The sequence below is a fragment of the Podarcis tiliguerta genome (genome assembly GCF_965153285.1).
Source record: "Podarcis tiliguerta genome assembly, chromosome: 11".
In the NCBI taxonomy this organism is placed as follows: Eukaryota; Metazoa; Chordata; class Lepidosauria; order Squamata; family Lacertidae; genus Podarcis; species Podarcis tiliguerta.
Window position 1 is genome coordinate 35,503,344 of NC_139544.1, and position 25,474 is coordinate 35,528,817.

At 42.7% G+C, this 25,474-nt stretch overlaps 1 protein-coding gene and 1 long non-coding RNA gene across 3 annotated transcripts in view; one reads left to right on the forward strand and one right to left on the reverse strand.

The window, feature by feature from the left end:
* On the forward strand, nucleotides 1-9,806 carry CRHBP (corticotropin releasing hormone binding protein). The gene is made up of 7 exons (XM_083404535.1): nucleotides 1-288; nucleotides 451-544; nucleotides 3,145-3,302; nucleotides 5,580-5,790; nucleotides 6,904-7,052; nucleotides 7,791-7,908; nucleotides 9,137-9,806. Exons 1-7 carry the CDS (start codon nucleotides 211-213, stop codon nucleotides 9,292-9,294), a joined length of 966 nt encoding a protein of 321 aa, XP_083260661.1. The 5' UTR covers nucleotides 1-210; the 3' UTR covers nucleotides 9,295-9,806.
* LOC310660225 overlaps nucleotides 9,139-25,474 on the reverse strand; it is a 20,121-nt gene continuing 3,785 nt past the window's right edge. Inside the window, exons 2-6 of one of the 2 annotated variants that reach the window (XR_014503316.1) lie at nucleotides 19,740-19,954; nucleotides 18,516-18,668; nucleotides 17,974-18,039; nucleotides 10,998-11,150; nucleotides 9,139-9,240 (exon numbers count right to left, since the gene is read on the reverse strand). This is a non-coding gene — a long non-coding RNA (uncharacterized lncRNA). The remainder of the gene's footprint in view (nucleotides 9,241-10,997; nucleotides 11,151-17,973; nucleotides 18,040-18,515; nucleotides 18,669-19,739; nucleotides 19,955-25,474) is intronic. The other variant, XR_014503315.1, reaches the window with a different exon arrangement.

Consider the following 25,474-nt stretch of genomic DNA (forward strand, 5'->3'; position numbering starts at 1 on the left):
TTTGTCGCCCTGTCAGGAATCCCGTTACCATGGGTTACCCTATCAGACAGGGGACAGGATGCCTCCCCTTCCCAAGTGCTCTATAAAAAGAAAAAGGGGGAGAGGGAAGGAGCCCCATAGACGACGACGCTGCTGCTACTGCTGCTGCTTCCTCCTATCAGCAGAGGCAGGAGAGCAAACTTCAGCGAGGACCAGCGTGGGAACAGCAGCATGGCTCTCCGGCTCCAGGGTCCTCTCCTCCTGGTCTTCCTGGCAGCCCTCCGGGTGGGAGAGAGCCGGTACTTCGAGGTGAGCAATGCCCTGGCGCTCGGACGCCCCTTCCCCTCTTAGAGATCCCCAGTCTGAAAGCACTTAGGATGTGGAAGAGAGAGCGTGTTTCTCCTTCGGGAGCTGGGCGCGCTGCTGCTGCTGCTGACGCCGCTGTTGTCCTTTTTGCCTTTGTGTCTCCAGGTGAGGGACGCGGGCGCCGAGGAGCCCTTTCTGCTGCTCAACGCGGAGCTGAAGAGGGAGCTCTCCGAGGGGCAGTTCTACCGCCGGGCGCTGCGTGAGTCGCTTCCTTCTGGGCGGACCAGGAGGGGAGCCCACTTCATGGGTGGGACTCCGGGCTGGGCTGGGGAAGGGATGGAAGCCGAAGAGCCCGGGGAGAGGAGGGGATGGAGGCCAGGGGAATGCGCCAGGCAGCGCAGTGTAGTGGCTAGAGCAAAGGTGAGGAGACCTGTGACCCTCCAGGGAGTTGAACAGGAGATGGGATTTCTGCATCCTGTCAAACTCTTTTGTATAGCTATTGAAGACACAGGACAGGAGGAACCTCAATTAGTTCTCCCTAGAATGGCACTCTGCACATGCTCAGAAGCACTTTCATTTTTATTCTTACCAAGGCCATTTGTACGTGTAGACTAGAGCAGAAAGCTAGGAGGATGGGAGAGTCCCAGGTTCAAATGCCGCTTCACCATGAAGCTCTTTGGGTGACCTTGAGCCAGTCACGCTCTTTCAGCCGAAGGCTGCAGTCCTGGCGCCAATTACCTGAATTCAATAGGACTTACTTCCAAATAGGCGTGGTTAAGATTTCACTGTAAACTAAGTTATAAAATTGGAAGATGGGGAGGAGGGGTGGGCTTAAAGGTTACAAAGGGAAGGAATGAATGAGGTGATAAATACATATACATAATGGGAAATTAGCTATGGAGCCCTTTTCTTGAGTGCCAAAGCACAGTGTTGGCAAGAAAAAAGAAAGTGCCTTTCTAGGGTGATCTGCAACATAAGCCATTTCTTTAATAGTACAGAGATAGTTGCATAGCTACATAGAAGAGAACAGTTTGACAGGAGAAGTTTGCAGAAATCCCTTCTTCTGTTCCACTCTTAAAAAATATTGTTCTGTTTTGCATCTGATCACTCCATGCATTTCGGATTCTAACAAATAAGGACAGTCAAGCATCCTTTTCCCCCCTGGAATTAAGGAGCCGGGACCTCTAGTTCATGGGGCTCACTTCCAGGATGTGGGGCTTACTTCCAGCTTCAGCATCTCCCCAGTGTTTCTACAAATGAATTCTTCTTGTGGTGGAGTTTTGACAACTGGGAGATGATGACCTAGAGGAAGTGCGGCAGGAAAGAAAACTGAGGGAGAGGGAGAGGAAGAAAAAGTGTTGTTGAAATATGAGTACAGAGGGCTGTGGTGACCTTTGAGAGGGAAGAGGGAACAGAAGTTGGTTAAGGGAAGTAGTACGGAGAGAGATTATGAGGCCCATCTCGTCTTAAAAGGAATGCTGCTTCTTTTGGAATCCCCTTACCACTAATTCCCAATATGTCAGTTCTAATTTTGATTCTTTTGTATTGAGAGAAAAGCACCCTAGGGTGTGGCCTTCATTGCTGCCTTCATTGCTATGTTACTCCTGAGCCCTTGCACTTCCAAGTTTATTAACCCCTAGCTGGAGAAACAGGAGGTATGGATTCCCTTTGGGAGGAAAAACTGTACACCATTCTTTTAAGCAAGGATTATTGCGGCTCCCACCTCAGAAAACAGTGCTCTACCCTGGGCAGAGTGGGGACGAAATAGTAGGCAATGAATGCCAGGATGTGGGGGGGAAGGCTTGACAATGTTCTGCTCCTGATGGTGTTCTGCAGAGAGCATCTCTGGGACAGAGAATTGAGATGTGCTCATTGGGAATAGATGGATACCGAATGAAAGGCAGATTGTACGTAAGAGCTCCCTTCATAAGATGCATGGAGTGCTGCCTTCAGAAGCAGTGTGGGTGTGTGTGGGTGTGTGTGGGTGTGTGTGGGTGTGATCTCTCACACTCTTTCTCTCTCTTCCACACACACAAATGTAACCACATATCCACATACTTAGAGGAGAAATTGTAAATAGTGGGGTCAAAAGGCAATGAAATAAGAGAGAGACAGTTTACGGCCATTCATTCTAAAGCTTTTAGGTTAACAAAATAAGGATAGTAACTGTTATCTTTATTGGATTAATTTAAAAACTGAGGACGATGCCTTATACATGGTCAGACTATTTGCCCATATGGCAGTGGCTGTCAAGAATTCCATCCATCCTCCACCAGCTCGCTCACTGGCCAGCGTGGAATTTCTGGTTGCCTAAGCGGTACAAGCAAGCAATTTGTTAAAGCCGTGGTTGTCTTGATTCCATGAAGATCAGCTTAAATTGATGACTTGAAAAATACTTATTAGAGTTGTCCATTAAGGAAACCAAAATGGAAATATGAGCAAGCATCATTTTTAGATTGAGCTACCGTAAGCCCAGTGAAGCTTAGCAAGGTCTGAATACATAAATAGGAGTCAGGTAATACCTAGCAGGGGCACAAAAGGTGTTTTAGAGGGGAGCTTAACACCACAAACAGGTCATTGGGAACAGGTTTTCTTTGGTAATTGGATTTTCCATGAAAGGGGGCAATCTCAATTAAATTGGGGGGGGGAGATGTTTTAGTATTTTGTGCAGACCCTGCAAGCAGCTTGTGTTCCTGAGAATTGCTGATCCCACAATACATCACTCATCAGGAACACCCTTGATGAAAGGCTTTTTTACTTTTCATTCTGGTATCTCCGTTTGAAAACAAAATATAGAATGAGAATCAGCTGTGAGACAGAAAGGAATCACTTGGTTGCCTTTATTCTCCCCATCTCCAGGATGCATTGACATGCTGAGCATAGAAGGACAATTCAGCTTCACGGCGCAGCAGCCCCAGCTGCACTGTGCTACTTTCTTCATAGCAGACCCAACCGAGCTCCTCACAATAGACTTTGATTTTGTCAACATTGACTGCCAAGCAGGAGATTTCCTGAAGGTATGAGGTTTGCAATGCCTGGTGGTCTTAGCAGGGCTGTCCTGAATGTGTGAATGTGTGTAGCAGGGCAGAAGAGAGAAAAGTGTTGCCCCTTTTGGAGGATCTGGCATGCTGATTTGGCAGTGGATACACAAACAGGGTCAGAACAAAGGTTGTCCTTCCAATCCATTCTCAAAATTTTCCCAGGACATGGTTAATCACACACATGGCAAGTGGAAGAACTCACAATACCAGAATCCCTTCTCTGCAGGTCTGCTCTTAGCTGCAGGGCTAATGTTTGCTTCAGGGCCAGCCCACCCATAAAGCAGACTGAAGCATCTGCCTCAGGCAGTGGAAACCCACTGAGCAGTGTCCCTGTGGGCACACCACCCACCTCCTGGTACCACAGTGGTCACAAGAGATCTTGCTGGAAGCTGCCACATGATCTCAATAAGCAAGGTTTCTGCAAGAGTGCAGGAGGGACAGCAGTGGGGGTGCCACCTTCCCTTTATCCTCAGGGAGCAAAAGAGAATTGGCCGCCCCTGGTTTCCTTCATAGCTGCTAGTGGGGCTAAGAATCAGCACATAGTAAATTCTGTTCAGTGGTGAAAATGGTCAAGAGCAGAGAGGTAGAGTCTTGGCAGAACATTGTCAGAGTTTTGCTCCAAATCTAGCATGTTTTGGCCAGTTATGCTTCATTGACAAGAAGCACTGAAAATAAAGGAAAACAAGGAGGATGAACCTGCAGCCTCTGGATGTTCTTTGGCCATTATTCCTGATCATTGACCACTCTGGCTGAGGCTGATGGAGCTGGTGTCCAACTACAGCTAGAGGACCACAGGCTCCCTATCCTTGCTTTAAAAGGTCCTTCTGTAAAGGGCCACCTAATAGAAGGACAGGGACGTGTATCTCATCACTGCTCACATCAGCAGCAATGCCCAGTAGGGTGCCTGTGACAGTTATGGTCACATTTAGCAATTTCAATAGCAAAGAAGGCACTACTTGCAAGGAAGAATTACATTTTCCCAATTAGAAAATGAAGCACATCCACTGCTGGGAAATGTTGTCACTACAAGCAAAGCATGGCCTTGAAGGATAATGTCTAGACACCATGCAACAAATAAATAATAACTGTGCATTTATTTGCACTTAACGATGATCGCATGGAAAGGCCTTATGTGGAGCATCTAAAGTGATTGCTAAGTAAACACAATTAGCAATCGGTTCTGTCAATGCACTTGTTTGTCTGCCTCAACAGAGCATGCAAGCATTTTAATTTTCTTAGATCTGAAATATGAAGTATCTTTCACAGTTCTCTGTATATCTTAAGGACCTAGCGTGATCAGAGCCGAGAGTAGCAAGCATGAATTCAGACAGCATGGAAATATGTGCATAACTTATGCTGTGTGCCAGAATCTCGAGATCAGGTCATGGATGGCAATATAAGCTTTGCAGAAAATGTTTGGGAAAGAGAGGAGGGACCAGCATCTGTTTCTTTACAGCTGGCACAAACTTCAAAGTGAGACAAGTAAGAGAGCAAGAGCTGAAAAGGAGCCTGACATACTAATGCTGTCACTCATTTGACACTGCATATTGATCACTCAGATTGCTCCAAGTTTAAATGCCAGGCTTCAGAAATGTGTCCCCTCTAATTAAACACAATTATTAAAATATTTGAAGTGGAAAACTGCAGGGAATGTCAGAGTAATTAAGCACTGCGGTATAAAGTGATGACTTATGATTGATGTTAATGCCAAGTCTTACGTGGAACAGATTGGTCAACATTTCAGATAAGGGATAGGAAGGGGGGAAGTGGTCCCAGGACTCCAAATAAAAATATCACTGGACTGTTCTATAACCAAAAGGATTACCACTGTGTTCCCAATCCAAATTGGGGCTCCTATTTAATTAAAAAACACACATGGGAGACAAGCTCTCGCATAGCTCAGAACTACATGGGCAAGGCCTGTTAAGTGGTTCATTCCCACCCAAGTGTTAACATTCCTCCTGGATCTGCAAAATAGGAATGGGATCTTAAGCTTCTACTCTCGAGCCATTTATTCCTGAGCAGTAGTCATTGCATTTCTGCAGGGCCTTTCCAGGATATCTAGCTCTGAGCACTGTGCTCTGTGCCTCTGCAAAGCAGATCAGCATAAAAAAACTTCATATTTATGGGGTTGTGGTTGTGCTTTAAGGGAAAACTGCTACACAGGTGCCACTCAGGTGCTGGCTTGTGCTTCTGGGAATTGTAGTGAGAAAGTAAACACTAATTGTCCTTTTCGTTGCTGCATCTCTCTAGGTGTTTGATGGCTGGATATTGAAAGGTGAGAAGTTTCCCAGTTCCTTGGACCATCCTCTCCCCACCTCCGAAAGATACATAGATTTTTGTGAAGGCAACAGCATCAGGAGCACCATCAGGTCATCACAGAATGTGGCAATGATCTTCTTTGGGATTCATGACCTGGGAAATGGATTCACAGTAACAATAAAGAAAAAGCCCAACCTTTTCCGTAAGCATTGTTTCATGTTGTCATCTGAGTAAAAAGAATGCCAGTGATCTCATATGCACATTTATATGAGCAGTGCTGTGATAAAATATTCTGTGGTCCAGTCAAAAGATTTGTTCTGCCAAAAAACAAGTACATTGGGTAGTATATGAGTCTTGAGTGCTGTCTCATAATATCATGATGAAGATGATGGTGCAGGGCCATTATTGTGGCCTTTCAGGCAATCACGACATTGCAAATGTTTGGTGTCAGGTGCCAAGCATTTGTCTGAAATAATTTAGAATAGTCTATTGTAGATTGAGTTAATTAAACACACCAGTTTCTGGAGCAATATACCAATTCACACTAGCTCTTGTGCTACTTAACGAGGACAAACAAATCATCTTGCAAGCATCTGAGGAATTCCAAGCTAGAGACAATTAGGAAAGGAACTGAAAATAAAACTGTCCATGTCTTAATGCTATACTGTACTATACAAATCTATGGTGTGGTTGCATTTGGAATACAGTGCACAGTTCTGGTTACCTTGCCTCAGAAAGGATATTGCAGAGTTAGAAAAGGCTCTAGAAAGGGAAACCAAAATGATCAAGGGGAGGAATGAGGAAAGGCTGCAGTATTTTAGCGTAGGAAAAAAAGAGTCAGAGGAAACATGCCATAGAGAAGGCGGATAGAGAAAAGTTTTGGGTCCCTCTCAACGCTAGATCTTGTGCACATCCAATGAAGATTAATGTTGGAAGATTCAGGACATCTAAACCAAAGTATTTATTCACTCAGCAGATAGTTACACTATGGAAATCACTCCACAGGAGGGAATCATGACCACCAACTTGGATGACTTTAAAAGAATAGACAAATTCATGGAGGATACGGCTGTCAATTTCCTCCCAGAATACGAGTTTCTGGAAACTGCAAAAGGGGAGAGTGCTCATGTGCTCAGCTCCTATTTGTGGGTCTCTGTAAGAACAGAATGCTGCACTAGTTGGGTCAGTGGCTTGATCCAGCAGGCTCTTTTTATGCTGAAACATTTCATTTAGTTTAGTCCTGAGGCATCAGGTAAAAAGTCTGCATTGAACATATTGTGATCAAGTAACTCTGTATCTTTCCCCTATACTAAAGCTTGCAATGTCATCTCTCAGACCCCTGCTGGAAGGTTTACCATGGTCATTCCTCATCAGCGCAGGAACTGCAGCTTTTCCATAATCTACCCAGTGGTGATAAAAATATCTGATCTTATGCTGGGCCACTTGAATGGCCTCCGCTTAAAGGTGAGTTGATGGTTTTGTACTAAGCCATCAATGGAAATTTTATATGGATCATCGGGTTATGCTGTAAATCCTTTATACAGGCCACACCAGTATTTATTTTAAATAGCCCATTATGTAAACATAAATCTGTACTTATTCTGGAGTTACATCCTTGCAGAGTGCAATGCAAACTGGCAAAGTATCTTCTATATAAAAGGGGGCTTTTTGCATATTGAGAGCTCTCCTAGTAGAATCATGCTGACAATGGACTTACCAACTTGAGCATTTATTTGTTTTTACTTTGGGTGTGTTTTTGATTTAAAAAAATTAATTGTTTCACTGTATTTTGTAAATACAGTTTGGGACATTCTGTTGTGGAAATTGATTAATGAATTCAACTAACTAACTTACCAATGGTCATGATACACAATACCTTTGACTGAGGTTGACGATCAGTTTCTTCTTACATGGTGAGATCCATAAACTCTGCTGCAGTGCTATGATTCTTCAGCAATAGCTGCCACCATGCATGGCATCGCTGCACACCAATGGCTACCAGTGGATAATTTTCCTGGTCTATGCAGCATCTATCCTAGGCAATGAGCACTCTAAGTAGCACAAGCTTCTGTATGCAGGTTAACCATTTAAAAAATAAAAATATTTAAAGAGCTACATGAAACCTTCTGCAGTTGGATAAAATTCAGAGTAAAATATATTTGGTCAATACAATTGCACTTAATTCTGCATCTCTTTTTACAGAAACCCACCGTAGGCTGTGGAGGAGTAGGAGATTTTTTGGAGCTCTTGGGAGGAAATGGGTTAGATCCCTCTAAGATGTTCCCTTTAGCTGATCTGTGTCACTCCTTCCATGGCCCAGGTGAGTTCTTGCTTTAATGTCACCTGTTCAAATGTTTCTAAAGAATGATACAGAAAGAGTTGTGAAATCTGATTGCTTTACACTCAAGTCCTAAATATTTTGCTGCTATTTACCTGCACTGCTGGAATAACTCCTTACTCTGCGAGACTGCACTGACACTGCTATCTGTTGCGTCCATCGTATATGGTGCTTAGCTAAGGAGCAAGAGAATGACACTGTGCCAACCTTCCCCAAACTGGTGCCCTTCAGGCATTTCAGACTATAATGCCCATCAGCCTCAGTCAGCGTGTTTGTGTTGGTTGAGGCTGATGAGATTTGTATTCCAAAATATCTGGAGGCACCAAGTTGAGGTAAGTTTCACTATGCCAGTGCTGTACTTGATGACACTGAGCTTTTTAAAAACAACAACAGTTTTAACAGGATGAAGTAACAGAGATGGATATAACATAAAAAGCTAACATCACAGAGCCTTTCAAAACTCCCTTCTCACTGTACACAAACCTTGTTTTAAACTGCTACCTTTCCCACTCAGTTTCATTCCCTGCCCACTCTACTAAAACTTCTACCATTGTTTAAAATCAGTACTTTCCCCATCCCTGCTTTATTCAGATTTCTGTCATTGTTTAAAATGGCCACTTTCCTCCTCTCAGTATCTCTCCATTTCTGCATTACTCAAACCTCTACCAATTTTAGAAACTGGCACTGTCCCCCTTTCAGTGTTTCATTCTTTTTGCTATTACACACACTTCCATTCCTAACTGCCTCATATGAGAGGGATAATGAATGTTGAGCTCTCAAATAGTTCATAGTACTTTCATATAAGGAATGCAATTAACTCAAACCTCTGTTGTTTAAAACGTCCATTTTCCTCTCAGTTTCTTTCACCCCTCCTTTACTCAAACTTCTGTTGTTACATTTTAAACCACCACTTTTCCTTTCTATATTCCTCCTTTCCTTTTTTCCATGCCATGACCATTGCTGTTGTGCAACTTTTGTTCCCTCACCCTACCCTGACGTCATTCAAATCCAGAATTCTACAAATCCTTCAGTGGGAGCTGTGCAGTGACATTCTTCCTTTTTTATTACATAGAAATGGGCTTTAGATATAGACGAATGCAACCTTCAGAAACATAGTGCTTTCCTCATATTTTGGACAGCTCCAGCTGACATGGTCGTGTATTGTCTGTTATTCCAAACAATAACAAGGTGTTCTTTATCTTTTGACTAGCCCAAATGAAGATAGGATGTGACAACACTGTGCTGCGAATGGTCTCCAGTGGCAAACATATCAATCGTGTAACATTTGAGTATCATCAGCTGGAGGAACATGAACTGGAAAACAGAAAGGAGAACAGCCTTGAAGAGTTTTGTCTTTCAAATATTTGAGAAACAAGACAAGTCACTCGTGATTGAAATGTAATGTTAATTTTAAGCAGCTAACTTTATGTAACCTTTCTAGGGTTCAGACATTTATCTTTTCTTACTAAATCATTTTTTCCATTATCAGAACAGTATTGATCCTAGCTTTTCTCCCTTAAGTGTATTTAGTATTATCTAATACACACGGATCCATATGGATTCTGAAAGCATGTGTACACATCCATTGATTGAGAGCAAAAGACAAGCACACACACCAATTGTTTCCAATGGAAGTATTATTTCAAATACTTTTGTAATTGTTTTGAGTGCACATGTAACAGTGAGGGCACTCCAGAGTTCACTTAGCAATTTCCCCTCTTTTGCATCAGTCACAAGTATAAAAAGATGCATAAAGAGAAATTACACTTCAATTTTGTAAGTGAACGTTCTGTATTAGTGCGTGCCAATTCAATTGTTTGTTAATTTATTGATACAAATGTATAATTAGTTGTTTTTAATAAAATTTATAGCATGGAAAATGGTTTTTCTTCTACTGGTCCAGACATGAATAAATACATTCACAGTATTGGCAAAATCTAATTTTAGTGGTATTTTTTCCCCTTCATAAATCTCATCAGCAAGGGGAAGGGCTGCTCAGTGGTTAGAGCATCAGCTTTGCATGGAGAAGATGCCAGGTTGAATCCCTGGCATCTCCAGGTAGAGGCTGGAGAGACTTCTGTCTGAACCCCTGGAGAGCCTTTGCCAGTCATTTTCGAAATACAGAGCTTGATGGACCAATGGTCTCGCTCAGTATATGGCAGCTTCTGAGGTTTCCATGTGCTAAAACCAATAATTGTTGATCTCTCTCACTAAAAAAAAGCCTGTGGACAATTCAACTAACAATGCTGCAGATATCAACTAAGTTTTTACACATGTATTAAAATGCAGGGTAAGTATTGTTTCTTGTACAGAGTTTTTAATTCTGTGATATTAAATAAGTGGGCATAAGCATCCATGAGCAGAGACATATTTATAGGCAGGTATGTTTGTCCCTCAACATTGATCCAGCTGTTGGAATGCCCTGTAGCCAAAGCAGCAAGCATGGGCATAGTTGGGGAGGCAGGGAGGGGCAGCTACCCCCCTCCCCCAATCAAGTAAAACAATAAAAAGACTTTACTAACTGACCAATCACGTTGGTTCTGCCCCCCCCTAACGAAAGTCCTGCGCCCTAACAATCCTGGCTACACCCAGGGCAGCAAGGTAACTTTGCTTTTCATTGTTAGTATCCCCATATACTAACCTTAGTTCACAAAACATGCACGTATCGTATCTTTTAAGAGTTGCAAGTGCAGAAAAGATTACAGGAGCTTCTCTAAGCCTTTCACATTCCATTTCACACATTCAGTGGTATGAATGGGAACAGGATCATGCGAACAGGGAACTGTGCATTTGGTGGAATGCAAGAATGGGTTTGCCCCTGTCCACCATACAATACAATGTAATGGTGCAGTGGTAGTTTTGAAGTAGGGGAGCTCATCCTGTCAGCTCCCACAGCCACTCCTTCAAGGAAAGTCCATAGCCATGGCAGCTGTGTTGATTTATATGCACACTAAAGCAAAAGTAGAGAATGTTTTGTGGTCCAAGGGCCACATCCCCTTCTGAGGAAACTTCTGGCTGTGGTGGGTGTGGCCAGAGACAAAAGTGGGAGGAGCAATCCATGCATTGCTTACCTTAGTGCAATAGTTAACATTCCAGCCATGGAAAAGGCAGAGCTTTCTTCATGTACATGCCCACCTCTCTATTCTCTATCCAGGCAAGGACACATTCCAGCCAACCAAAAGCAATGAAGGAGGATGCAGAGCAAGGCCATTGAGGGGAGTTGCCTGGGGAAGGAAGAAGAAAGGGCCAAGGAAGGTTCTAAGGATTGTATAATGAGGCCAGAAAGGCCACATTTGACCCCTTGGCACAAGGTTCCCCGACCCTGCTCTACAAAGCAGGCAGTATATAACATAATACCCATTCATGATCAGTTGACAGTCAATAGTGAATTGGCAAAGAGTGGTGTAGCACTCGACATGTTAGACTTTGGCTGTGTCGACCTGGGTTCACATCTCTGATTAGTTATGAAGTTCACAGGGTGATCTTGCCTGAGCCTAGCCTTCCTAACAAAGAGGTTGTGTGCCAGTCCAGACCTGTCGTCTAATTCTCCCGAACTTGCAACACTGGAAAGTCCTGCTTCATCTTATGACTCCATCACTCTTATGAAACATCCATCACTTATGAAACAAGTACCAGAGCTCCACTCACCTGTATTCCTGCTCCACTACACCACTGGCTCCATATATAGAATGGAGCATGAAAAAAACAGGCACATAGCACTTTATGTGTGGCTACAGAGTCTGTATTTACAGTAAGGAACCTTGAGCATATGTAGAACCCATTCTCACATTCCTTTGAGTACATGGTGGTCAGGAGCAGAGGCAGCAAGTGTCTTCAAGTTGAGTGGGTGTGGGGGGGGGGAATTGGATGATGGAGCATGTGGGCTGGAGAGACTCAAGTCTGACAAAAACTTCATAATCAAAGGCTGAGATCGCTGAACTAACTGGGATGGTACATCTGCCATGGAGACTAAAAACTATTTCCCCACCACTACAAATTGACGTTGGTGTCTAACAATCCCTGTTTCTGAGTGCTGCCCAGCAGGAGTGATGTGGAAGCCAGATTTGTGATTAAGCCCTCTACAAGAATGGATTTCACACAGTGTGCTATCAAGAGATGACTGCCAAAGAAAACACGTCACAAGGTCATTTGAACCAGCCTTTCATTATCAAAGGCAGTAAACAAGGCACATGGTTAAAAGAAACTGCACACAAAGCTGAGGTAAAGTTTGAGATAATCCTAATTAATGCCTTCCAGGTTTCTATCTCTACTTCTGTCTAGGCTTGTTTAGATAAAATATTATTATTATTTCAATTATTATTTAGATTTCTTACCTGCCCTTCACAACGAGGCCCCAGGGCAGGGTACAATTTTAAAATAGAGCATTAAAACCAGTTAGAATATTTTACAGTTGAGAAAATAGAATGAGTCCTAAAATATCCCTCATCCTTTGTCAAAGGCCACAATAGAAAGGTCCACCTTACTTTCCCCATCTCCCCCACCCCCATGTCTTTTTCCCCTTCTTGAATTCAGCTACAACCTCTTATGCCCTCTGGGCTCTCCTTTCAACATAAGTTAGAGTGCACTTCAATGAAATGATTCATTACAATAATTTTTATTTACAGCCTCATCCTTCTGCTATCTGAGGAGATTTTCTTGCTGAGAAAATGACGCACTTTCCCCACCCCCTTTCCCACTTTGTCTTGGCTACTTATCTCTGAAGATCAGCAACTACTAATCATAGAAGCTATGGATTTTGTTCGCACATCATTTCCTATAAAAGGATATGCAGTATATTACACGTGAGTCACTAAAAAATGAACAGCTTTCATTATCTGCCACTATTTCAAACTAAATTGACATTTACAGTATGACAAAAGGCATGGTGCCACTTCAGATCCCCACCAAACTCCCTCCCTTTTTCTCTTTTTTTTAAACAATATTGAGTAATTTAATATAATGCTAGGCATTGATGGTAAATCAGGAGTTGCCTAAGCAGCATTTTTGTCCAAGAAGGCATTTATATTATTGAAGAAAACCCCTTTGTCCTGCATCCAGGAAAGAGAAAACAAGCTATTATCCACTTGTACTTTGGGGTTTTATTGCCTCCTGCAATTCACTACCCCCATTTCCCCATCCCTTTGAAAGGCCACAGGGAATTCTCCAGAATGGGATGGCGGTGTGTGTGTGTGTGTGTGTGTGTGTGTGTGTGTGCAAAACCACTGTGGATCTGAACCATTCACACTGTGGTCTATAAGCAAATGTATCTAGAATTTGGGTCCTAAACTGCACTCCTCATCTTAGAAGCTTGATTGGTGTTTTTTTTAATAAAATGAAGGTTTTACAACTAAGGAGAAAATACCTTTGAGAAAGAAGTTTTCCCATGGCAATACTGACTAATCTTAAACTGCAGTCTTACTTGTGGGAGTTGAGACTGCTATGGGTTTTTGTTTTGTTTTTCCATTGAGAAGGAAGTTGAGAAAGGACATTGCGTAGAAGATAAGAGAAGATCTGCGTGAATTCCACTCATCCTTCTATTTTTACCAAGGCAAATTATATGTTATCTTCCACCCTTCATGATTACAAATCACTTTGACTATTGTTGTCAAATCTCTAGTAGCTTCATTCACTTCTTTTTCAATGAAGCCCATTCCCAAGTCTCCTTATGAGATTTACTTTTTTAATTGGAAAGTGCTCCCCAGTGCCTACAGGAACAATGACGATTCCGGTGGTCACTGATGTCAATAGTTGCTCTCGAAACTGATAAGTGCATTATTGCCGAGTCTTTGTTTAAAAGAGGCATCTAACTTGAATGTGCAATTTTGATTTGTCTCTTTGCCTTCAGTCTAAATCAGTTCTTCTTTAATTAAATTACTTTTATTAAAAAGGCTCTTTCCAGAATTCCATGGAGAAACATAAGGTTTCTCTGCTGAATCAAACTCAAGAATAACACAGATAGGAAATTACTCCTGTTTTATACTGCTAAATGTATTTCTGCTTCCACCAGGTTTGGCCTACACATAGTTGAAAAGACTAAATTCTGGAACAAAGAAAGCCTCAAAAGAGAGGAAAATAGCAATAGCATCTTTGTGGAATAAGGTATCAGTAGATAAGACAGTTAAATTACATCTAAATTGAGATTAGGGACATGTTTTCTGGCAGCCATAACTGCTTGTTTTAGTTACTCTCTTAATTATTCCGTGGTGCACAGACCAGGAACTGTTAAGTTTTTCCTTCCACTGCCAGATGATATTTTCCCTTTATTTATTTTTCCACCATTTATGACTGTGGGAATATTCTCAACAAACTTAGATCACCGGAGTCTGGTTATTATTATATTTCTGTTTTCCAAAGCATGAAAAATACACAATGCCGCCTCACTTTTCTGATACAGAACCAGCCCAGCAACTCAACAAGTTGCAGCTTGTGGACCGGAGATACATTAGTGGCACAGGCCTCCAGTGGGAAGGTCTTTTAAAATATTGTTGCCATGACAGTGCAGCCATTCCCAAGTGACACAGTCTTAATTGGGTCCTGGGAATGCCTTGTTCCAGCATACAATTATTTTCAGATAAGCATCATAAGCAGTGCAGGCTGGGATTCTATAGAAGAGGTTAAAAACTCTCCCCCTACCCCAATTATATAGTTGTCCCAGATAATTCTAAGCCCGGATAACATATATTCTCTCCCTGAAGCTGATAAAATATCAGGAGCCCTCTCCACAGCAATATGGAGCAGGCCTGTCAGTGTGGCTACCCCTGTTTTGTGGAACAGCTAGCATCCCTGTTGAGTTACAATAGGCAGTCACTATTTCATGTCTTCCAACATGCTGAGTCCCAAAACTGGGGCACATGTTTTCCTGTCTGTGCTGCTGCGCAAGTCATGTGACCCAAGCAAGATCACGGAGCCCAAAAGACACACTTTTTTGGGGGGGGCTGTGCTCACAGCACACAAAAACTCACATTTTGGGGCACCGCCTGAGATCGCAGCCCTGAGAAAAGCACTTTTTCAGGGTGAGAACACAGTTCGAAATCTCTTGAGACTGCAGTGACCAAAATGGCCACTGTGCTCTCAGAGGAAAAAATGGGATGCCCCATTTTTTTGTGGGATGCTTGCGGGGTGTGCTATTTTCAGGGAACAATTGTAGGCATTTTTGTCTGACTTTTCCAGCTGTGAGAAAATATATATATAGGTCTCTGACTTGAGTGTATATATCTTTAAACTGACCTTTAGATATATTTTATTATTTTAAATTGCCTTGAAGATGAAATGAAAGGCAATTAACAAATTGTATAAAGATGAAGAATAGGTCTGAGGACAACAGGGACAGGTGACTTGTGTCCTCCCCCCCCCCCCATGTTGTTGGACTGCAGATCCCATCCCTGACCACTGGCATGCTAGCTAGTCATCCCTGCAATTACATTTTGAATTCCTATCAGTCCTTTAGTCCCTATATGTGCTTCAAACTCATGCACCCTTCTGAGTATACACATATAGAATTGCACAGTAAATCTTACACACACACCCTGCATTTCCAGTCCTTTGCAATGAGAATGATGACCCATTCATGAGTTCAAATCTGCAAAATGCTGTGCTCTCCTCGGAGGTGAAACTAGGCTTTATTTCACCCGGGTCAAAGACCCAGTTTGGTACCCCCCATGTGTATTTGCATACATACACACACAGGCTGGGAGCCTCAGTGGTGCCCCTCTGGAGGCTTCACCTGGGGCAAAAAACCAGGCTCTTCAACCCCACCCCTGTAGCTGCAGCTCTGACTCCTGTTTGGTTGAGAACATCACTTGCTGCAACAAGCACTCAGCAAGATTCTGTAGGAATCATCTGGGAGTTCTCACCTTGCTCTATTAGGAATTGCTCTGTTCTCCAAGAGATTTCCTACTGCTATTAAAACAGCAACATAATTTGATGGAACTGTTCAAGGTCTAACATCCACTGCCTATAAATAACATGTTTTCAACCTTGTTTACTGCAAGAACCAAAAGTGAACCATTTACAAAGACTCCTCTTTGTGGGGAGTCATGCGCTTTAAATTTGGTGTGTATGCAGCCTTAGCCCCAGTAAACCTGGAAACTAACTACTCCTTCAGAAACTGGGAAAGTCTTTGGTAACCCAAATTTGCTTGGGTTAAATGTCTGAAGGGGTGGAAATTGTAGCTTTCCCACAATGGCAGCATTTAACTCCCACCGAAGTTGCATGACGCAACCCGCTCAGCCCCCTCATATGCAAATAGTGTCTTCATAACATAAATCTCTATTTCCTGCTTATCATTGTTACACACTAAAAGTAAACTGTTTGTGTCCATACCTTTTCATAACGCCCAGGATTTCTTCAGCTGCTCTCAACTCCACCTGTACATAGTACGTCAGCCTTGCCATATCCAGTAATAAAGGCAACTAAAAATATCTACCCAGTCACTTCCACATTCAATATTTAAATATGGATACATTTACAGCATGGATGGTTAAACTCTGGCTCTCCAGATGTTTCTGGACTATAACTCCCATCATTCCTAATGATGCTGGGGCTGATGGGCACTGGAATCCACAACATCTCATGACCCACATGTTAGCCAGCTCTGATCTACAGCCAAGGGAGCAAACTTCATTTGCTAGACCATTCCCCATTAGTCCCTGCCAGCATGACCAATAGTCAGAGATGATGGGTGTTGTAGACCAATAGTTTACCCCTGGTCTAGACACAGAGGTGGTTATGTGTGTTCCTAGTTTGCAAGAGAGTGTCTTTTATGTGCTCCAGCATAGCAAACGAGACTGTAGCAGTAAAAACAAAATGTGAGAGGTGGCAAATGTGGTATTAGCTATATAAACACCAGGGACAAAAGGTGGTGCTAGCCGAGGAGGAAGGGAAGGGGAAATAAGTTTAAAGTATTCTTATACCATTTCAAAATTCAAAGAGAATCTTGGGAACTGTAGTTAGTTAAGGTGTTGAGACCTACAGGTCTGTGAGGTCAGCACCCCTAAATATCTACAATTCCCAAGTTCCTCCATGACCATTAAAGTGGCATCAGAGTGCTTTAAATCAATGGTGTGGGTGTGACCTGGTTTTCAGGTTCAGCCCAACATGGTATCTAGGATCTCTGCATTATAGTGTTAAACTGAAGAGTAACTGGACCATCAACAAGACACAGATCTTCCAAAACGAAACAGAGAGCAGGTTCACATGTAACACTAAGCCAAACCATGGCTTGGCATATAATCCCAACCCAGGCTCATGTTTTGACTCCTCCAGACAAAGCATGAGCTCTTACTGTTTGTGTTTTGCTTGGTGGGAGACAAACCATGAGTCTGGGTCCAGGTCACACACTAAGCCAAACCATGGCTGAAAACAATGGGATCAAGACTAGCAGAATATAGTGCTGATGGAAAAAAATTGTATGGAAGATGAACATTGTACACAAGTACCCAGGCAGTTAACAGTTGTTTCAGACAACTTTACCATAAGGGGAAATATATATAGGTGATTGCTGTAGAATTATAATGCCTGAATCATTCCGTGATAAAGAAACACTTTGGAAATAGACATGACAGTGAATGACACTGTGCATTTTTATACTATTGTGTACTTATGACATACTTTCATTAGGTAAGCAGTAAGGTTATTCATAGAATATGCATTAAAAATTAACCATTTACTGCTCAGCCTGCAGGGTGCACATCTTTATGAATCTGCCAACCTAGAAGTTCGAAAGCATACAAGTACAAGTAAATAGGTACCGCTCCGGCAGAGAGGTATATGGTGTTTCTGTGCACTCTGGCACTCATCACGGTGTCCCATTGCACCAGAAGCAGTTTAGTCATACTGGCCACATGACTTGGAAAGCTGTCTGTGGACAAACGGCGGGTCCCTCAGCCTGAAAAGTGAGATGAGCGCTGCACCCCATAGTTGTCTTTGACTGAACTTAACCATTCAAGAGTCCTTTTCCTTTTATCTTTATGAATGCATGCTCCTGCTGGAAAAACATGTGCTAGCTATTGTAAACATCGAGAGTTAGTATAGATTTAGGAGACTTACCATCACATATGTAGTTCATTTCTTGGTAACACAGTTACACCTGTAGCATTTATTAAGAGATTATACCTGCATGCGTACAGTGGGGTAGAGAAGTGAAGTTCAGAGATAGAGCAAAACACCAAAATTCAGTTTTGTTTTGTTTTGTTTCAACATATCCAATAGAGGTGGATTGCAAATGGTCTGATTCTGCATAACGGCATTTCTAGACATGAGCTTGATGTTGCAAATGTGGTGTTAAGATACCACAAACAGATTGTTGACAACAAGTTTATTCATTTAACTTTATCGTATTTACCCTGCAAAGGGAAAATCCATATTAAATTGAGAAAAAGTACAGGCTGTGATTTTGATGCCAACAATGTTGTGTGGATGCTGCAAAATGTGAGCATGCATGGGGAAATACCTATCCCACATGAAATATACCACCTCCATATTCAATGTTATAAAAGTGCTAATACAGTATGTCCTGGAAAAGTCAAGTTTATGGTTGGTATCATCCACTGGCTGCCCCTGGGCCAAAAGCACCCCCCTCATTTGTTAACCTGATGGAGCTATTCTCTGATTCTTGCTCAGAATATAGGTCCCATAAAATGAGGTGCTGGCCATACGGTGTGTTTCTTAGGTTGGGAGTTTTGCAAGGTCTTCATCAGCTTGTTGAAGTATGAGTCACCATGCTGACTTGACTCATGCCATATCTGGGAATAATAGAAGAAAGGAACACACTACGAATATTTTTATCATCAATTACAGCTTGAGGCCCTTTCTGCAAAAAGCTAATTTATCAGGGGATGCAGATTGATTATAGGGTGTGTGTGTTTTAGTGAGTTGCCGCTATATAAGGATACAACCTTTTGTCCCAATGACATAACTGTTTGTTTGTTTGTTTGTTTGTTCATTCGTTTGTTTAAAAAACTTATTGTTCAAAATGGGCTAGGCTGGATTTGATCTGCTCATTCTACAAATTTCAGTAAACAGTTGGAATCATATGTGAATGCTTCCCCACATTAAAAAAACCATTTGCGCATTTGGCCAGGGAGCAGGAAAGGCAGCTAGAATTCTCCTGTCCTCTGATGTCAGGGACCATGCTGAGGAGGACTGCACTGATGAGGAATGGTGGGAGCCTCCCCCTGCTCCTGCTCCAGATCCTGAATCTCCCCAAGAGCAAGAAGACAGTATAGATTTGGAACAGTGGTTTGCAGAGGGACATAGTTCAGAAGGCAGAAGCTGGGAAATACTGGATGGGGAACAGCTAAGAGAAGAAACACTAGAAGAAAGAGGGTTAACAGATTCATAGTCTCTGGACAGCATTCATCCGCCCCTTCTCCAAAGTCACGGAGAGTTCAGAAAGTGGCAGAACAGAAGCACAGAGGTTACAAGCTCAGATTAATATAAGACGTAGAAGTGACATAGATGTATAGGGACAGAAGAGGGTGGGGTCCTTAATTGGGAGCACCGCCATTCTAGGAGATGTGTTCTTTGTTCTCTTGTTGTGATTATTAAAGTTTCTAACTGGTAAGAAGACTCCTTTTCCTTTATTCTGCTCATCTACTGCCATGGGGGAGGATTGGAAGCTGATTCCCTGAAGCCTGACATCTGAGGAATCCACTACCAGCATCTGGAAAGAGCTGTGCTATGTGCTTTTTTCTGAATAGGTAGCTTGGACCACTCTTCAGTTCTCTGGTGTCAATACTAGGAATAACAATGGTCTGTGCCATGGCGGATGTCCATGAGGATGAATGAAAGAAATCTATTATCTTTATACAAACCTTTACAGCTGAGAGCAGTTTTGTGTGTTACGTGCAGGTACAGAAAGCGTAACCTGGGCAGGTTCTTCCTGCATGGTGAGGTCATGCTCAAAGCCACTCTCTGTAACTCTTTCAGTCTCTTAATGCCATAATTTAAAAGTGGTTGCATAGATCTGTGTCCTTCGGCCTCTGCTCTTCTCTCAAGTTGCCATACCAATAAGCATCCATAGCCACATCTGCAGGTAATAAAAGGAAAAAACCATTGAACATTCTCATTTCCACTTTCACTAGGCTTTGAGCAGCTTCAGAATAGGAAATCTTGTTTATATATTAGAGAAATAAAACAATAAATGAAACTAACTGGAAAAGTAATGGAAAAGAATAAAATTACCAAGCTGTCTTAAGAGATGAATTGTCACCAAGTTAATTATCTAGTTGACTCATATTTCCTGGTAAATTCTATACGTTTAGTGTTTATTAAGGAACAACTGGAGGTGGCATATCAGCACTTACGACATTTATAGTCATTCAAAAATATGTTTTAAGTAGTAATCTCCTAATGCATTATCCCAGGACTGTGATTTAGGGTAAGCTGCTTTAACAAGCACATTATGTGAAGAGCCTGGCTCTACAGTCAATAAATATGCCTCATCATGACCTTAACTACATGAATAAATGCATAATTTTTTTTTATGCCAGCTTTCCATAGTTAAAACCATGCTCAATGTTGAATGGAAAAAATTGCATAATTACAAACATACCCAAAAAAAAACAAAAAATGAAACATTAAAAAGTACACAACCAAACTGAAACAATTTCAACATATATGATAAGATAAAAAATAAATGCCATAAGTCTCCAGTGATCTCAAGCAAAGGAAGGAATTCAGAACACGAAAATGTTCACCATGTAACAATGTTAGCTCAACTGGCTACTTATGCACTGGCTGCAAAAAAGATCAGGAAAAATGAGGTAGATAAAATTGCCATAAGCTGATTTGGTAATTCAGAGGTTTAAGCTCATTGGTGTCTCTGTCATCTTCTTTTTCTGACCCTGGACATTGGTTTATATCATGGATGAATGTTCTGTATTATTTTAATATTATTATTGCTCTGACCTAAATCATAGTGCCCATTATGTGAAGAAGCTGATGTGGTGCAGCTGTCTCGTGTGATTGTACCAGATAAGAATTTGAACAGGTGCTGAATGTATGAAGGTGCCTGTCAAGAGCTGTCATGCTCCTTCTAGGGTAGTTTGTCCACCTTTGGTCCCCACCCCAGTGGGGAAGCTGCATGCTCTGCTACCGGGTGTGGTGAGCAGGCAGGGGCGTGGCTGGCGCACCCCGGGGACTGTGATGCGTGCCCCGGGGGGGCATGATGTGCATCCCAGGGACATGGCACACATTCTGGGGGCGTGGCACCTGGCATGTGGGGGGTGCACAGTGTGTTTCCAGGGGCGCCACCATGATGGCACCTTACCAGAATAGTGGTACCTGGGGCGGTCCGCTCCCTCCTCACCCTCGTTCCTCCACCAGTGCCCCACCCTACACTCAACTCTCACCTGTGACTCCTAGAAGCTGTCAGCATCCCAGGAACTGCTTCAACTGGCTGGCTAAACCAGGTGAGGGGAGCTAATGGGTCTCAAACCCTTTGTGAGTTAGGGGCTTTCCTAGCATGTAAAGACAGGCTCCACCAAATTGAGTGGACAAGACCAATACTGGGCCCAACGTTCAAGAAGGCGGTTTCTGCTCATGCTGTAGAGGCAGGTGAGGGGCAGATGGGGTTCATGAACCTGGGGAAGTAGAAGGAAGGAATACTCTGGTCCTAAACCCTCTGGAGGCGCACTCTATTGTCTCTCAAGACAGATGGATGCCAACAAATTGGAATAGAAGACACTTTCATTCAAATAGGTTAATATTTGTATTACAGAATCTCTTTTGATACAGAATCTCTTTCTTGGATTTCCAGTTTACAATCCAGAGAACATGAATTGATTTCATTATTTATTTCTTAAACGGCAGCCTACAAAACAGTAACAATGTATGAACAACATTCTTAAAACACAATCCAGAATATGATCAGTTACCAAAAAACACACACCTAGTGATGCATATTGAAACATTTAAAACAGCAGTCCAAAGCCATAAAGGCACAACAATCAAAGCCTATATAACTGTTGCAGCTCCTGTTCTTCCCCAGGTCCTTTTTTTCAATTCTCTTTCACGTGGTGGGGTCTCATTTGCTACTGCATGTAGGGAAAGAGGGAGTATGAAAGGCTCAAGGGAGCAGCAGGTAGGAGCAGCTGCTGCAGCTACTTCATCTCTGATTTGATTGGTACTTTTAAAGGTAAACATATGATTGCTGAACTGCAACATTTTGTTCATTCTTTCTAATACACACATTTCCAAAATAAAAGAGAATTCTTGCTGGTCTGTGTTATAAGAATTCTAAGGTGTGTATATATATATATATATATGCAGGTTTTGGTGTCCTCGGGTGTCTTCCCGTGTAAAAGTTGGGGTGTCTAGGCGACGTTTCGACGAGGTCTCACTCGTCATCTTCAGGCTGGTGCTTTCGGCTTCTTGTTACTGGAACAGAGCAGGATCTCAGTGTTTGAGTTCCTATAAATACTGTTGAGGAGGTGTGGTGTATAGCCTCCAATGTTCTGGGCAGAGAGGAGGTTCCCAGGCTAGTGTGCCTTTTCTTCTTTTGTTCCTTAATTACTTGAGGGATATCTTGAGTGATTTCTTGAGTGATTTCCTGAATCCCACTTAGGTGGGTCATTAGGTGTGGATTAGTTGCTAAAGCCTTCGTGTCTTGAACTCTTGAACTTTGTGAAGAGTTTTTCTGAGAAGATGGCTGTACTGCACTTGGTTGTGCTCTGGCTTGGCTTCGTGTATAGGGGCGAGCTGTGGTTTTGTGGCCTGTGCCAGCCAGATCTGTGTAGGGATTGCAGGGGGGTGCAGCATCCGGAGGTGCCACCCTGGTTTGGCTACTGGATGGTGTCTGTAATTTATCTGTGGAGAGGGTCTGGGTTTGGGTCTGGTGTGGTTGATTGGTGATGGCGTTCTGTGTGCCTCTGGATCTGGTGTCAGATTTTGTGGGGAGGGCTAATTTCCAGATGTCTGGCAAGCGGGATGTGTCGTCACGCTTGTTCATGTTGTGAGGGTGTTTCTCTATCTCGATGGCTTCCATGATTATTCTCTTGTGGTGATGTTCCATGTTAAAGAGCAATTTGGAATCTGCAAAATTAATTTCGTGTCCTGTTTCTTTCATGTGTTGGAAAAGAGAGGAAGTTTTTTCTTCTTTTTTGACGGCATTCTTGTGTTCTGCGATCCGTGCATTTATTCGTCTGTTTGTTTGTCCAATGTACGTGGCTGGGCAGACTTTGCAGGGTATTTCATAGACCCCTTGGTTTTCCAACTGAATTTTATCCTTGGGGTTTCTGAGGATATTGGCTATTTTTTGGTTGGTGCAAAAGGCTGTTTTGATATTGTGTTTATGGAGGATTTTGCTAATTTTATCTGTAGTGCCCTTGATATAAGGAAGGAGGGCTATGCCATTGTTTTCTTCTGTGTCTTGGTTTTTGGGGGGTGTTTCTTTTTGGATTAGCTTCGTAACCCTGTTTTGCTGGTATCCATTGGCAATTAACACATTTGAGAGATTCTGTAACTCAGTTGTCAAGTGGTCTTCGTCAGCCAGGCGTTTGGTTCTGGAGATGAGAGTCTTGGCTACGGAGTTTATTTGTGCAGGGTGGTGGTGTGATTGTGCATGTAAGTAGCGGTTGGTGTGTGTTTTTTTCCGGTAGATAGTGTGTCCTAGGGAGCCATCAGGTTTTTTGTAGATTAGGACGTCAAGGAAGGGAAGTTGGTTGTTGGCTTCTATTTCCATAGTGAATTGTATTTTGGGGTGTAGGCTGTTGAGATGTGTGAGGAAGCTATCCAGTTTTTCCTTCCCGTGTGGCCAAATTACAAAGGTGTCGTCAACATATCTGAGCCAAAGTTTGGGTTTGTGTTCTGACTTGTCTAAAGCATTGGTTTCAAAGTGTTCCATGTACAGGTTAGCGATGACCGGTGAGAGGGGTGATCCCATAGGTGCTCCTTCTATCTGTTTGTATCTTTGTCCATTGTGGATGAAGTACGTGTTGGTTAGGCAGTGGTTGGTCAGGTCCAAGATGTATTCGGGGGGATTGTATTTGTTTTGAATGGCTGTCAAGGCTTCATTAATGGGCACTTGTGTGAAGAGAGATACAACATCGAAGCTCACAAGTAGGTCATTGGGTTGTAGGTTTTGCTTCTTTATTGTTTCTATGAACTGGAAGGAGTTTGGAACGTGTGAAGAGATGGATTCTGCATAGGGCTGAAGTTGCTTGGCGAGAAATTTAGCGAGATTTTGTAGAGGTGAGCCTATGGAGCTGACTATTGGTCTGAGTGGTGTTCCTTCTTTGTGTATCTTGGGGAGGCCGTAGAGTTTGGGGCATCTGGATGATTTTTCTCTGGGGATGATTCTTAGCTGGATTTCTTCACTGATAGGAGAGGCTTTTATTTTGGATTTGGTGGTTTTTTCCAGATAGGTGGTGGGATCTGTTTTTATAGGTTGGTAGGTAGGGTCTTGGAGTAGATTTGATAGTTTTGCTTGGTAGTCCGATGTGTTCATCACAACAGTGGCATTACCTTTGTCTGCTGGGAGAATGATTATGTTGTTGTCTTTCCTCAGGTTGGTGAGTGCTTTCTGTTCTTCTTTGTGTAAATTGCTTCTGGGTGGTTTGCTGGAGCAGAGGATGTTGGTGACTTCAAGTCTGATTTTATTGGCTTCATCTGGATTGATTTTGGTTAGGCTAGCTTCGACTCCGCATATGATGTTTTCCGTGGGGATGCGTCTCGGGGCGACTGCAAAGTTGAAACCTTTGGAGAGTACTTTGGTTTCAGTTGAGGTGAGGATCCTGTCTGATATGTTATGTACTGTTTGTTTCATGGGTTGTTGTGGAGGGTGGCTGGGCTTCTGGCGTTTCTCTAGTTTGTGGAGTTTGTTGGTGTGTGTGTCTGTCTTGTGTGAGGTCTCCGTTTCAGCTCTCCAGACGGCTAGTTGTTTGCATTTGTCCCAGAGTGCAGGGTGGATTTTGTTACAGAGTTTGAGGTGAAGAGTGAGTAGATCTTTGTTGGTTTGGTTTAGTAGGTATCTTTTCTTGTGTAGTTCGTTTCTGATTAGAGATAGTTCAGTTCGTTTCAGGATCCTTTCGGTAGCTGGGGTTTTAGAGTGGAATTTAAGTTGGAAGCATGTGGGAATTAAGTTGTTGTCTCGGCAGTAAAATAAAAGCCAATAAAATCAGACTTGAAGTCACCAACATCCTCTGCTCCAGCAAACCACCCAGAAGCAATTTACACAAAGAAGAACAGAAAGCACTCACCAACCTGAGGAAAGACAACAACATAATCATTCTCCCAGCAGACAAAGGTAATGCCACTGTTGTGATGAACACATCGGACTACCAAGCAAAACTATCAAATCTACTCCAAGACCCTACCTACCAACCTATAAAAACAGATCCCACCACCTATCTGGAAAAAACCACCAAATCCAAAATAAAAGCCTCTCCTATCAGTGAAGAAATCCAGCTAAGAATCATCCCCAGAGAAAAATCATCCAGATGCCCCAAACTCTACGGCCTCCCCAAGATACACAAAGAAGGAACACCACTCAGACCAATAGTCAGCTCCATAGGCTCACCTCTACAAAATCTCGCTAAATTTCTCGCCA